The 12,980-nt window shown below is 39.0% G+C and overlaps 1 protein-coding gene across 2 annotated transcripts in view; it reads right to left on the reverse strand.

Annotated features, from left to right (window-relative positions):
• Positions 1-12,980, reverse strand: part of PPIL2 (peptidylprolyl isomerase like 2) — a 68,236-nt gene that overhangs the window by 37,598 nt on the left and 17,658 nt on the right. Inside the window, exons 8-11 of one of the 2 annotated variants that reach the window (XM_066331393.1) lie at positions 11,941-12,030; positions 3,405-3,480; positions 2,453-2,613; positions 827-902 (exon numbers count right to left, since the gene is read on the reverse strand). In XM_066331393.1, coding sequence (XP_066187490.1) covers positions 827-902; positions 2,453-2,613; positions 3,405-3,480; positions 11,941-12,030 — 403 coding nt within the window. The remainder of the gene's footprint in view (positions 1-826; positions 903-2,452; positions 2,614-3,404; positions 3,481-11,940; positions 12,031-12,980) is intronic. The other variant, XM_066331394.1, reaches the window with a different exon arrangement.

A 12,980-nucleotide genomic window follows, 5' to 3' on the forward strand; every position in this document is an offset into this window, starting at 1 on the left:
TCAGTCGACCACAAGCTGCTGACATAGAGACCTACCCAGTTCTGAAAACAACTCAAGCTGTTACTGTTGACATCACTGGCAAGTCAAACCAAAGGATCAATCTATGATGTTTCCATTCCCATTTTGTCAAAATGTCCAGTTAGTGAGATATTTTCTGTACTCAGTCACCTTCAAATCACTCGAACTTAAAGGAACTGAATTTGGTAAACAGTTTTAGCAATGTGTTCAATCCTCGCCTAAGTATGTGCAATCTAAATTTTAGTTAGTTTAGCCCAACTTTCTCAACTGGAAATACTAATGACTCAGCTGTTTAATCAATCTCCAAACTAAATAAATCTTATACATTTGTGTTTAGGTTGGAGAATAAAAGGAAAAATTTACTGTATTAAAACGTATTTTCATGTGAAAAGCAGTAAACTAAAAGCAGTAAAAGTTACCATTACAAAATTTGTCCTAATACTGGGGTAGGCCAAAAAGGTGGGCAAGGTTTTGTATGGTATCTGAGGAGAGATTATACTTCATTCCTAACTTAGAGAAGGGGATATTTCAATTTGTCATCCCTGGGCATAGAAAATGTCTCATTAATTTTTGTTCAAAAGAAGTAACAGTCATTCAAAGCCAAAGCTTGATCATAATTGCTCCGGTATTTTCAGAACAACCTCACTGGAAAGTAAGGCTACATCTGGTCAGGGAACACATTTCCATGGCATCAGCACTGACCAATTACCAATGTATTCCTTCAGCCCTCATAAATGTTTATGTGCTAAGAGGCACACTTTGACACTCAGCAATAAATAAACAGTTTGTAGGTAGGTAGCTCTAGTACCTGCTTCGTGGGTAGTTTCAGGCACCATTGCAGTGGAGGTGAAGGATGCACTTACAGCTCCAGTGGAATAGTGAGCCTGTTTGCAGAGGAAAAAGCAAGAGAAAAAGACATTAGATCTTCAAATTTATCTACTAAAGATACTATATAAGCATTAGAAACACACAAATGCCATTCTTCTGAAGGCAGACTTTTGAGCTCTAGCTCCTACTGAAAGAAACAAATACCCAGTGCAGTGATAATTCTCCATCTGTTGCCCACATTTGCTCTGATGGAACTGTAGTTAAGGCTGCTCATGCACTGAGCCAAAGAGGCTTAATGCTTCCACTACGATTTAATACATCACTATGCAGAGATTCTATTATCAGAATTGATCTGAATGTTCAGGGGTGGAGATAGGCAAGGAGTACTTCTGCCAAGACATCTGCAGAAGTCTCCAGTGCTGCTGAGTGGAAGGAAAATGCAGTGAACCACAGAGATACTGTAGGGGAGAGCAAACCAGCCCCTTCCCACAGCTGGCCCTGCTGTGTGCAGAGGCACCATCCCATGATTGCCAAAGGTCTATTTTGAGCTCTGTAATTCTGCAGGGGGGAAATGTCAACGTCACACATGGATTTTGTAGTAAATTACAAAGATCTAATCAATCCAGAGATGTGCAGCAGTTCCAGGGAAATGCCTGTAAAGAGTCCAGGCCAGGTCAGTGCTCACTCCCTAAGGTTTCACTGTGTCCTAAGCAAGTTTACAGCTATGCTCACCCACGTCATAAGCTGACAATCTGACTCACCAGCATTGTAGAGCTCATCCTTATTTCTGCCCTCTTCTTTCTTCCCCTTACTTTTTAAAAAATTATTTTTTAATCACTACAATGTCCCAAAAAAGGGGGCACTTGTGATCCTACTTCTTGGTCACATACACTCCCTAATCTGTCCCTAAATCCTCTGCTTTAAAGTTGTGTGCTGCACTGCTGTTCATTTTCATTTAAGTGTAATCAAAGCAAGCAGGCACACACATCCCAGAATTATTAAAGGACACTTGAATACTCTCTGTTGCCCATTTCAAACAGCCTTTGATGTAGGAAATCTAGATGCAGATAAATTGTTTCTCTTGAGAACCATGAACATGCAACTGGAAGAACATACTTTAAAATATTCCACTGAACTCTGCATTCCAGTGGAAAAAGAAAATGGAGGAGCAGCTGTGGATGATTTATGTATTTGTCCACAGCAGAAATGATTCACCTCCACTACCCTTAAGGTGTGCTCTCTCTGCCAATAAATGCAGGAGACAATGATAAACAAACTCAAAGTGAGAGATTAGAACCTGGGAAAAAGGTTCTGCCAACACATACATAACCACATCATAGGGATTCTTCCTTCTTATTGCAATTCAGTTCTCAAATGTTTAGGTTCATTTGCAATGATTTAACAAATAGAAACCCACTGACACATACTATGCATGTCTAAGGAATCCTGATATGATTCTCATTTTTTTATCTATGACAAATTTCTGTGTGAGAGGAAACAGAAGCAGTGTTTGTTTATACTGCAATACGGCCTCTAAGAAGAAAAACAAGTATTACCATTCTTGAAGAAGTCAATCAGTACCAAACTACAAATTAAGTCAACTTACTGCATTCAGCTTATCCACTTTCTTCTTTTCAGGAGCCTTCATAGTAGCCGCTAAAATATCATCGCCTTTGAATTCCTTATAAAGCTCCAGTAAAGTCTCTCGGGTCTCTGTATTTGTATTCTTCAAATAGTAAGATGGATCTGATTTTGCTTTTTCTTCATCTAGGTGAGACAAAGTTAAATCTCTCAGAATTTAAAAGAAACATTGTATTTTGTCCTCCTTCACTTCTTTACATAACTAATTACACAAAAACTTTACAGACATTAATGTTACTTTTTTTTAAATAAAAAGATCTAGCAACTATATATATTCCTCCAGACACAGTGACAAACAGCAATGCATAACACTAATGACAGTGTAACCCAAAATACAGCATGATAAATGCCAATATGATGTACAAGAAAAAAAAAATCAAGCCAACTATCATGAACATTTATGTGAAACCACTACAAACTATACAAGTCCATTCAAGTCTTGTAAATTTTTTATAGAACAATAAAGACAAAATACAGTTGGGTACAATATAAACTTCTGTCCTCCATCTCGTCACTGAATGGCCAGGCCTGTGATACAAAAATGCCAGGATCAGATATTTAATGTGAAAGTAGGGGAAGGAGGTTGCTGGACTGGACTGTGGTATTTGATTTAGTTAATATTTTAATTTAATATTTAATTTCTACAAGTTTCACTTGTCCTCCGTATTGGCATGCTTATTATTTGCTGGATATTAGATATTCCATATCTGAGATAATACTCACTTCTTCTGATTGGGTAAATAAAGAGATGCTTGTTTGCACAAGAGTAGATTTAAAAAACCCAAAATCCATACACAAGCATAATAAGCTAACTACTGAGAGATGTCCTTCCAGAAAACAGAGGCAATTCCACATCATCTTCAGATTTTGCATGTTTGGGTTGGTGTTTTCTCAGCCTACCTCCAATTCATCCTTACCTGGATCAATTACTTTTATGTTGTTCTTAACATGAAAGAAGTTTGAGACATTGAACTTATCCAGGTTTGTTGGATCCTGAAAATAATAATAATTTAAAAAACTAATATTAGTGATCTTGGTAGGCACCTATTCCAAGACACAGACTAGACCAAAGGGCAGACACCATAATAAATAAACTGGGAGAGACAGAATAACTTCCATACTCCCCAAACCACAGAAAGATGAAAAAAATATAAAGCAGTCCACTCCAACCAGCACCAGCAGCGAGTCTGTTCACAGCAGACTCCTGAGGGATCTGGAATTCAGTTCAAACATAATGTTACACATATATCACCTACAGAAGTTACTACCAGAACTCAGCCAAGCCTCCCCTGTCCTAGAGAAGCAAGAACAATGCAATCCTCTGGTTCTTTCCTTTGTTCTCAGCTTTGGTCTAAGATCTATGTAAAAGCACATCAACTACCTCCTGCTATTTATAATCCCAGGCTGATTTGCACATGCTCTGTGAACTTTTGCAATGCATTTCAAAATACAAATAAAACCTCAGAGCAAGTCTCTGCAGTAAGAAATGTTTTGACAGTTGCTTTTTCTACAATTGCTTACAGAACTATGTTTAAAAATGATGGGAAAAAAAGAAAAATACTATTTTGAAAATTCAATTTAGTGACCACTGGAGAAAAACAGCAAAAACTCACAGTCTGATTCTTTATGCTATCTCTAGGCAACTTTCTGCAGAACTCTGACCTTTCGTTAGAGACAGTGAGACAAGGAATGCCTACTGGTGATCTAGGTTACTTTATACTACTATTAAACAGTCTTTAATCCTCTCCTTACAACGGCTTCAAGGCTTTCTCCTCAAGCTCCTCTGCAGCACAGAAAGGTCAAAACATCAGCCCAGGACACCCAGGCACTAATGGAAAGTCTATCTTACAGGAAACAATTCAAACTTTAAAATATCAAACTAACGAAATAATATGCAATGGTTTCTGGCTCAGGATGAAAATAATACAGCATATTATGCAAAAAACTATGACCTAATGTATAGTATTAAATATATTATCCTAAAAAAATTAACAAAGCTTCTCAGACCACCATGGTTAATAAAAACTTTGACAATTTCATCTCTGCCAGAAGTAATGCTCAATACAAGCAGAGCTGCTAGCTCCATAACTTATAAAATTATCTAATTATGCCTTTCATTCATCCCTGAAATGGTATGCTTCCACTAGAGAGTGCGTTTTTAGTTTTATTGCTGGTACTAAAACCAAAACACATTTATGAAATCAAGCTGTGTGATTCTGCACCTTAATGGGATCTCCTGGCTTTTGCTGTCCCCCTTCCTAATCACCAGATAACAAATTTCTATTGTTTTCTGTCCCACTATACCCCTCCAACAGAACTTCACTGACACAAAAAAAACCCCCCAAAAAAACCCAAACCTGCTTCAAAAAACTGTATCTTTAAGATTCTGCTTTGGAAACAGACCATCTTTAAATAAAACTACTAAAAAATAGGAAATTAAGGTCTATTTTTTAGCCATTTTTGTTTCCTCTGACACCAGCATTGAGGTGTATTTATTATTTATTACCTTACATACATATTTATATATGTGAATAGAGCTGATTTTGAGCCTTGCTTCCTGACAGTCAACAAGATGCATGGAGAAAGTCTGGAGAAAGACCTCTGTGTGTTTTCACAAGATTTCTTCACTCCCAAGTACTCTGCAGCAATCATGAGCTGCAGCTTTCCAAGACAGCAATCACTGTTCTGCACATAAATGTCCTACCTCAAAAGGTGAAGGAAGGAAGAACTGCTTACCCTTTCAGGAAAGGGAAAAATATCTGTATTAATATTAATAGAGATAAATGGATTTATAGCAATCCACATCTGCAGGGCATGGCAAAGCTGAAGGGCAAGACTGACTCTTGAAACCAATTTTTCATGGACAGGAGGGAAGGCAGCAGTAAAAATGAAACAGAAAACACCTTCATGATGTTCCTCTAAAAAAAGCTTCTTCATTTATTGATTTATTGATTGTTTAAAAATAAACAAAGGACATCACAATTGCCAGTGCCTTACAAAACCCAGGGGCTTGTGCTCAGGGTACCACATATCGGATTAGTTCACACTGTTTAGCAGCCACAATTCAATCAAACATCTATGTGGCCTAACCAGCCTAATCAAAGGCATTGAGCAACTCCAAAATGTTTACAGCCTCTTTCCTTGCAGGGGATTTCTCAGGGCTCTCCAAATCACCACCAGGCCCTGCTTTGGCAGTGCATCTCTTATTCTAAGAAGGACAGCAGAGGCCCCAGGGCAGCTCCTTCTCCTTGCAGACCAGCTGTCCATCTGCCCTCTGGGAGACCTGAACTCCAAACCCAGAACTGTGACCCAGGTCCCCTGCACTAGTCCTTCCATCACATCCACGTGGGCCATCTGTTCCAATGGAAACCTTGACAAAGGTTTGGTTTACAGTGCTGTCTCTGTTTTCCTGATTCTGCAAAGCAGGAGTCTCACCACAACACATCGAGAAGGGGGACAACCCACACTCCTACCCAAAAAGAGATTTCCCTCTGTCAGTGAAACAGACTCAAAAATGGCTCCTCAAATTGAAATCTGAGTATCATCTTCTACAGGACACCTAGGACATGTTTATTCCTCCCTCTAAAATACAGCATCTTCATATACTTAGAGAAGTTCGATTAGAATTCATTTGATCGGAATTAATGTGGATCAGAATTAGCATCCTGCCAAAGTACTGCAGTGAATACTAAGTCAAACACAAGATCCCAGTTGCTTCTACCTGTCCCCAAGAGCAGAAACACTTCTGACCAGTCCAACCTGTGCTGCTGAAGACACAAACCATTTCCTTACTGCTGGTATTGACTCCTACAACATGAGAGACACAATTTTTTAAAGGTAAGACTATGAAAATTTTTAAGTTTGCACAGTATTCAGACATATACTCCAGGAAGAAAACTGTCTAAACACTAATAATTAGCTGCCAAGCTCCTCTCATTGCATCCATGACAGTTACTGGGCACGGAATCAGAGCAGTCTGAACAAGATGCCACAGGGACGGGCAGACAGACACATTCACATTGTCAAAGCCTCAAGCTCTAATGAATTAATTGCCTCTCCCTTGTCAGAGAAAGGCTGGACTCATGGGGATGTTCCCAGTCCTCTTAAGATTAAGGCTTGGAGCCCAAAGACCTAAAGGAATAAGTTCTGTGTAAGTGCACAGAAACCAGAAAGGAAGATGAACCATGGCCTACTTTTGTTTATCTTAGCATGTTTAAAAATACATATTCAAAACACCATGGCTGGCAGTCTCAGGGTTTTTCTTATTAAGGTTATGAACCATAAACTTTAGTTTAGCAAATTATAGCACAGATATAGACTTCAAAGGGTTGCTAACTATCATCACTATTAAAAATCTCATATTTAATGTTTGCCTGAAAGCTGAGCTCTGAAAACAGCTAACCTCAAGTTTCACTCCACTTGTTTTTTTTCTAGTCATTTTCTGGTTTTACCTACTCAGGGAAACAGCTTGAACTCTGTTAATCTTATGCACCACATCCAAGCCCCCAAAAAGCAGGTTAACACCAGCGGGTTTAGACTGTGATTTCTTTGAGTCTTGATTTCTCTCTTACCATTTGGTTGGCCATGCTGCATCCCTAATTATCCTCAGGACTGTCACCCTCACTGTCACTGTCCCACTTCTTTACCTGCTACTCTGCATGTCCATTGGTGCAGGATTCTCCCTCACAGAGACCTCACCCACAACTGTGAGGAAATCTGCTCTGACCTTCTGTCACACGAAGAGAAATGAGGAATAGCTGAGGAGTGAAATATCAATTAACAGTGTGCAGCTCAGCTACCTCCAGCTCTGCTCATTAACTGTGCTTCCTGCCACAAATGTCAGTGATGTTTAACAGCTTGTCTTGTCCACAGCTGATTAGGTTATAGAGAAACAATAAAACTGACATAAAGAAGCACATAACGGTAGGAGGCTTTTTTTTTCTCTTTAACAGCAGCAAACCTGTTAGCATTTAGCCAGACTTGGTGCTATCTTCTCTTCCCCCTCTCCATTTCTGAAGTGCAAAGAAGATGCATTTGTTAGCCTGCATTTATCAGGGAAGGCTCTCTGCAGGCTGCCACCAGAGCACTGTGCCTGCTACCCCTGGCACAGCGGGGCAGGGGCTTTACTGCGATTCCTTAGGCAAGGAGGAACCCCCATGCGTGCCTCTGCCTCACCTGCAGCACTGCCACATTTCTCATTAAATCCCCTGCCAGCACGCAGCTCAGCATTGGTTTGAGGATTTCCAGAGCAGGAATCATTTCTGCTCTATCCTCACAAACTTAAGTTTGTCTCTTGTTTGTGAACAGACCCACACTGGAAGATGATAAATTGACAGGGTGCTAAAGGGGAAACTGTTCTTCACTCCTCTGAATACTTCCTATCAAATGGGATGTGAAAGTTGGGTATTTCAATGTTCTCACTTTCCTCTTACACTTGCTGGAATGGGGAGTTCATCACTGTGACCAGCAAAGCACGACCTGACCCTGTTCCCCTCTCCACCTTGAGCTGGGGCAGACACTTCAGCCTGCCTGGTCATATATGGGGGGATTCAGACAACAGGTATTTATGTGCTTGTCATTAAGTTCCACATCATTACACAAAGAATAATCTGCATAATATAGGATTGAAACACACATGGAATTTACATTCACACTAATTAATAATAATTTCTACCAGATTTTGCCATAAAGATTTGACAGTAGACATTGAAATCTAGCAGTCAATCCCCCATAAATTTGAAGATAATCTCAAATTAGGCTGAACATCTAGACTGAATACTAGCTGAAAACCTGTAAAACACAGGACTGGAAGAATTACCTAGATCTGAACTGAGGTCTAATGAACTATTATTTCAAAAGCTGTGCTCAATCCTACCTTGAAATCAATTGCAAAGTGAAATGATGAACAGCAATGTACCAGAAAGGCAAGCAGAAGAGGGAGGTAAGAACACTGCAAACAAGTGTTAACAATATCAGCTTTTCCACTACAGACACCCTGTCCCCACAGATCTCCAAGCGCTTTACATCCTGCCTTACTCATTAAGGGCAACTAATTAATCTTACAGTACTCGAGTTGTCTAGCAGCTGGGAACACATTCATGACATTTTCAAGGGATGCTGGGTTTGGCTGAGCTGATCATCATCAAGGTAAAGAATATAAGTGGGTTTAAAGTTATGAAAAACATAGACAACATACAAGAGGAAATTCCATTTAAGAGACATGAACCAGTACAGTTAAGAGAAAAATTATGTGAAATAATGAGAAGGAGAGAGAAACTTGGAAAAATGTAAGACCTGCACTGCAGAAGAGGGAAAGCTTGAGTTTGTAGCAAGATCACAAAGCCAAGATAATTTAAACTTTAGTGTAAAGAGCTAGAGTCTAAAAACCTAGGAGTGCTGTCATAGTAGTAGTGCTGTATCTGGGAAGGGTATCATATGGAATAATGTCATGTGCATTTCTGTCATCATCAGCAAAATCCTTAACTAGAATCCATGAATTCTTCTGCCTGAATAACTCCATTCCAGTACTGCTAATGTATCTTGCACACCAGGATATAGTATTACTCTTTACCTCCTGCCCTGACTGGCTGGATAATATGGCCATATGCTGATGAAAAACTGCCATGCTCCACTCCAGGACATTTGCATTTCAACGGGGGAAAATGTAATTTCTGTAGATGGACTATGTGTAGGAAGCACTGCAGATTCCTTTACTAAGAGAAGCACATCAAAGACCTAAGACAGCATTTTTAACAACTAAAGTTGTGATTCTGCTTTTTTAGTTTCAAATAATAAAAGAAAGCGCTGTCCTTTTTAACAAATTTATGTTATTTATGTAAATATCACATAAATAACTGCTACTAAATTCAAAGCAACCAGATAAAATGGTGCTTAGCAGAAAAGGTAACAGGATGGATTATTACTCGTTTCAATAATGTTTAGCAGCAAGAACAGGAAAAACATATTATGCAATTCTGCCTCCTCTGAAAAGAGTAAATCTTTCTTGTTTTAATTATATATATTAGGAGGGAGAAGCAAGTTTGAGGTCAATTGCTATTCTGGTAAAATACAAGCAGATGTAGGATTGTCCTTTTTGTATCAACAAGGAAAAATGTGATCATACAAATAATCTGTAAACATGTATAATTCATATTTTCCACTTATCACATTGTATTTCACTACCAAACACAGGTATCCCATCTGTTTCCTAGGACATTCAGAGTCAGCCTCTGGAAATGCTATCTTCTATTGCTAAACACAGTATTACAGACAGCCCTATTCAGCTGTTATTTGCAAAGCAAAGAATGTTTTTTATACCAACTTCCTTCATATCCACTTTTCTGCCAAACAGCAGGGTCAGTGATACCAACTCAGTCTCAATTCCATCTCTCTTGGATTCCACAGCACTCAATTTACATGGCAGAATGAGAAAACAACAAAGTGATAAATTTCAACACAGAACTGAAAGGTTTTTAAGAGAAGGAGGAATTGGGGTAGAGCTCTGAAACACAACAGATTGCAGCCATGAACTCTGGCTAAGAAACAGAGCCACAGGTGGTGGAGCTTGGCAGTGTGAAGCCTGAAGTCACCACGCTGCCTGCAGTGCTGTCAACAAGAGAGCTCATAGAGGAGACACTGGTCTGTCTTTCAATAATTTATATGAAGAAAACACTGTGAGAAAATAACAACACATTTCTCTACCACATCTACTTAAGCAACTCTAATAGCCAGGCTAGTCATGCCACTTCAGGTTGAATCCTGGCCTCAACAAAGCAAGGCAGGGTAGGGCAGAATTTGAATAGGAGAAATCAAGTTCTGTGTGCAAGTTTGCAGTGGGTGTTGTGCAGTGCAGTAAATGGCTCTTACTTCTTCAACAGCCTGAAGCCATTTTCTGAAAAAAATACTTAAAAACTGATCTGGTAAAAGGTTAAACTCTATCTGGTCAACAGCATTCAGGTGGTCAAATCTCTTGCAGTACAATCCCAAGATGGGGGTGTCTTTGCTATTTCTAAACTTATCTAAGAAGAGGGTAGCACAGGACTGTACAGTGCAGAAGTTAACACCAATCCACAACGAACTGTTTAATTAAGAGGATCTAATCTACTCACACATTATGAACACCACAGTGGAGGTGGGAGAGGTGCAGGCAGTGTGTGACTGTGACCTTGGACTGCACAACTATCAGAATCTACTGAGTCTCATATTAGACATATTCCTCCAAGCAAGACAGAATCCCAACATGTCGAGATTGAAGATGAAAAATATTGATAAAAACTCACATAGAGAACAACTAAATTTTTAGATGTTGCACATTGAGATTTAGAGGACTAGAGCAGCTGTGAAAAATCAAAGCTAGGCAAGTAACAGGAACACACTCTTTATATATATGTTCAATTCCAACCCTACAAAACATACCAAAATATTTTTTCAGCAACTGCACATTTCAATTGTTTGTTCAAAATAACTTGATTTTCCACACGGGTGCACAGACACATTTTTTAGACACTTGTCTTTTTTTACTTTTCCAAATCCATTAGCAACCATGCAGTTACACAGAAATAACATTCTGCTGGGAGCTTTCAAACAGAAAAAAAAGCTGTATTTTTTGTATCCATTGGAATAAAAACATTTTACTTTCTTGCATTAGCTTGAACACCAACAAGCCCAAGGGAACAGAGGAAAAATATTTAAAAACATGCTGTTAAGCACTGGGGAGTAGAGAAGAAGGCTTACACTTTATTTAAATTCAGACATAAATGAAAAGTGTTTCTCTATTTGAATTAGACTGTATTGGTCATGGCTAGTGGCAAATAAGTGTTTGTGAGATGCATACTAACTCATGATTTCAATAATAATGATCCAGGAACCTTTTTCTCCCTGTTTTGAAATCATGCAAGCTTAAAAATACCTACTTTTAAACTAAAGGTTTAGATCTTTTGAGACTAAACATCACCTGTAAAGAACTATATTTTACACTGTAAAATTCACAATGCTCTTTTAATTTAGGTTTTAATTTTCTTAAAACCAGCAAGGAACCAACACTGGTATCTATTAAGAAGCAAAACATTCCAAACAAGCAAGTACAGAAAGTCCTCTGGTTTGCTGCCTTACTCTACATTTACAGAAAGGTTCCATGGAAAACACTTTTCTGAGTTTTGACTATTTTATACATCTTTGGAAGAGTAAGAAGGACAATCCACTTCAGTCTTAATGTAACATGCCAAGTTCCTAAAAGTTCAAATACTTTACATTCTAAACATTGTTTCTTTTGATACCACAGACCATGTTACTAACTCAGCCAGACTGTGTCACATGGGACCTTTGTGGCTCATCTGGATAGTTTCTCTGTCCAGTTACTCTAGTTTCCTGCTAGAACAGTGTAGATGGCATCCTTTCAGCCTCTGTAAAATAAAACCCTGTATGGGGTAAGGTGTAACAGAGAGAGGAGTTCACCTGCAGTGTGACGATGTCTTGCCGAGTGAAGGGCTCATCTGTCAGGAGATCCTTGTAGCTCTTTGGTTTTATGTTCAGCTGCTCAACTGCCTAACAGCCAGGCAAAACACACAGATAGCAAAAATCAGGTCCTTGTGTGTAAATACTACAAGTAAATATGTGGTATCAATAAAATCTTAAAGTACAAATCGTAAAGAAAACAATTTCACCCTCATTCTCAACTGGCAGCTGCAATATTTTCATTGTGGGCTTTAACAAATGAGAAGCTTTTGTCTCTCATCCCTTCAAAACTTGACAGTTTTGTGTGGTTTGCTGGGTTGTTTCTTTAAGAGGAATCTTGCAGTCTCCATTCCATAGTTATGCCTATCATTCAAACCAAATTAATCATGAAATTACTGCCAAAATTAAAAAAAAGTAATTCTTGCTTTCAGTTTCTGAGCTCTTACCTGCCAAAGACCCCTCAATCTGCCTTATTTACCCAAATGTCCCCTGTGCTCCTCAGACAGAAGTGATAATGCTGTCCCAGTACCTCCAGAAGTCCATAAATTAATTCCATGCCTATAATAACCCAGTAACTGCTATTACTTCATGTGGCACCACTTGGGGCACAAAGGCTCTTGGCACAGCCCATTCAGGGAGCCCAGTGTTGTAGATTGCAGCAAACAGAGCAAGAGTTCTGCACTACTGACCAGGGTTTAACAAAGACCACTCCTAAACTCATCCTTGCCTGTTTAACCCCAGCAGCCAAAGCACCCTGCTTACAGAAAGAACAGAAAATGCTTTCTGTTTTAACCTGAGCTTGACTGCTCTCACAGTAAGGACAGCTCTACTACATCAGAGCAAGTTTTCAAAACCATGATGAATCCAGCCTTTTCCTTGATTGCAATGGTTTCAGCCTGTTCCTCCCTCAGTATCTGAATGCCCCATCAGAATTCAAAAAGAGGATGTTCCAGTGTTTAGACTTTTCACAAAACTGGATACAGATTCATTAATTGAAGGACTTATTTGCTACTGAAAAAAACTAAACCTTGATTTTACAG

Source organism: Sylvia atricapilla, chromosome 17, assembly GCF_009819655.1.
Source record: "Sylvia atricapilla isolate bSylAtr1 chromosome 17, bSylAtr1.pri, whole genome shotgun sequence".
Lineage (NCBI taxonomy): Eukaryota > Metazoa > Chordata > Aves > Passeriformes > Sylviidae > Sylvia > Sylvia atricapilla.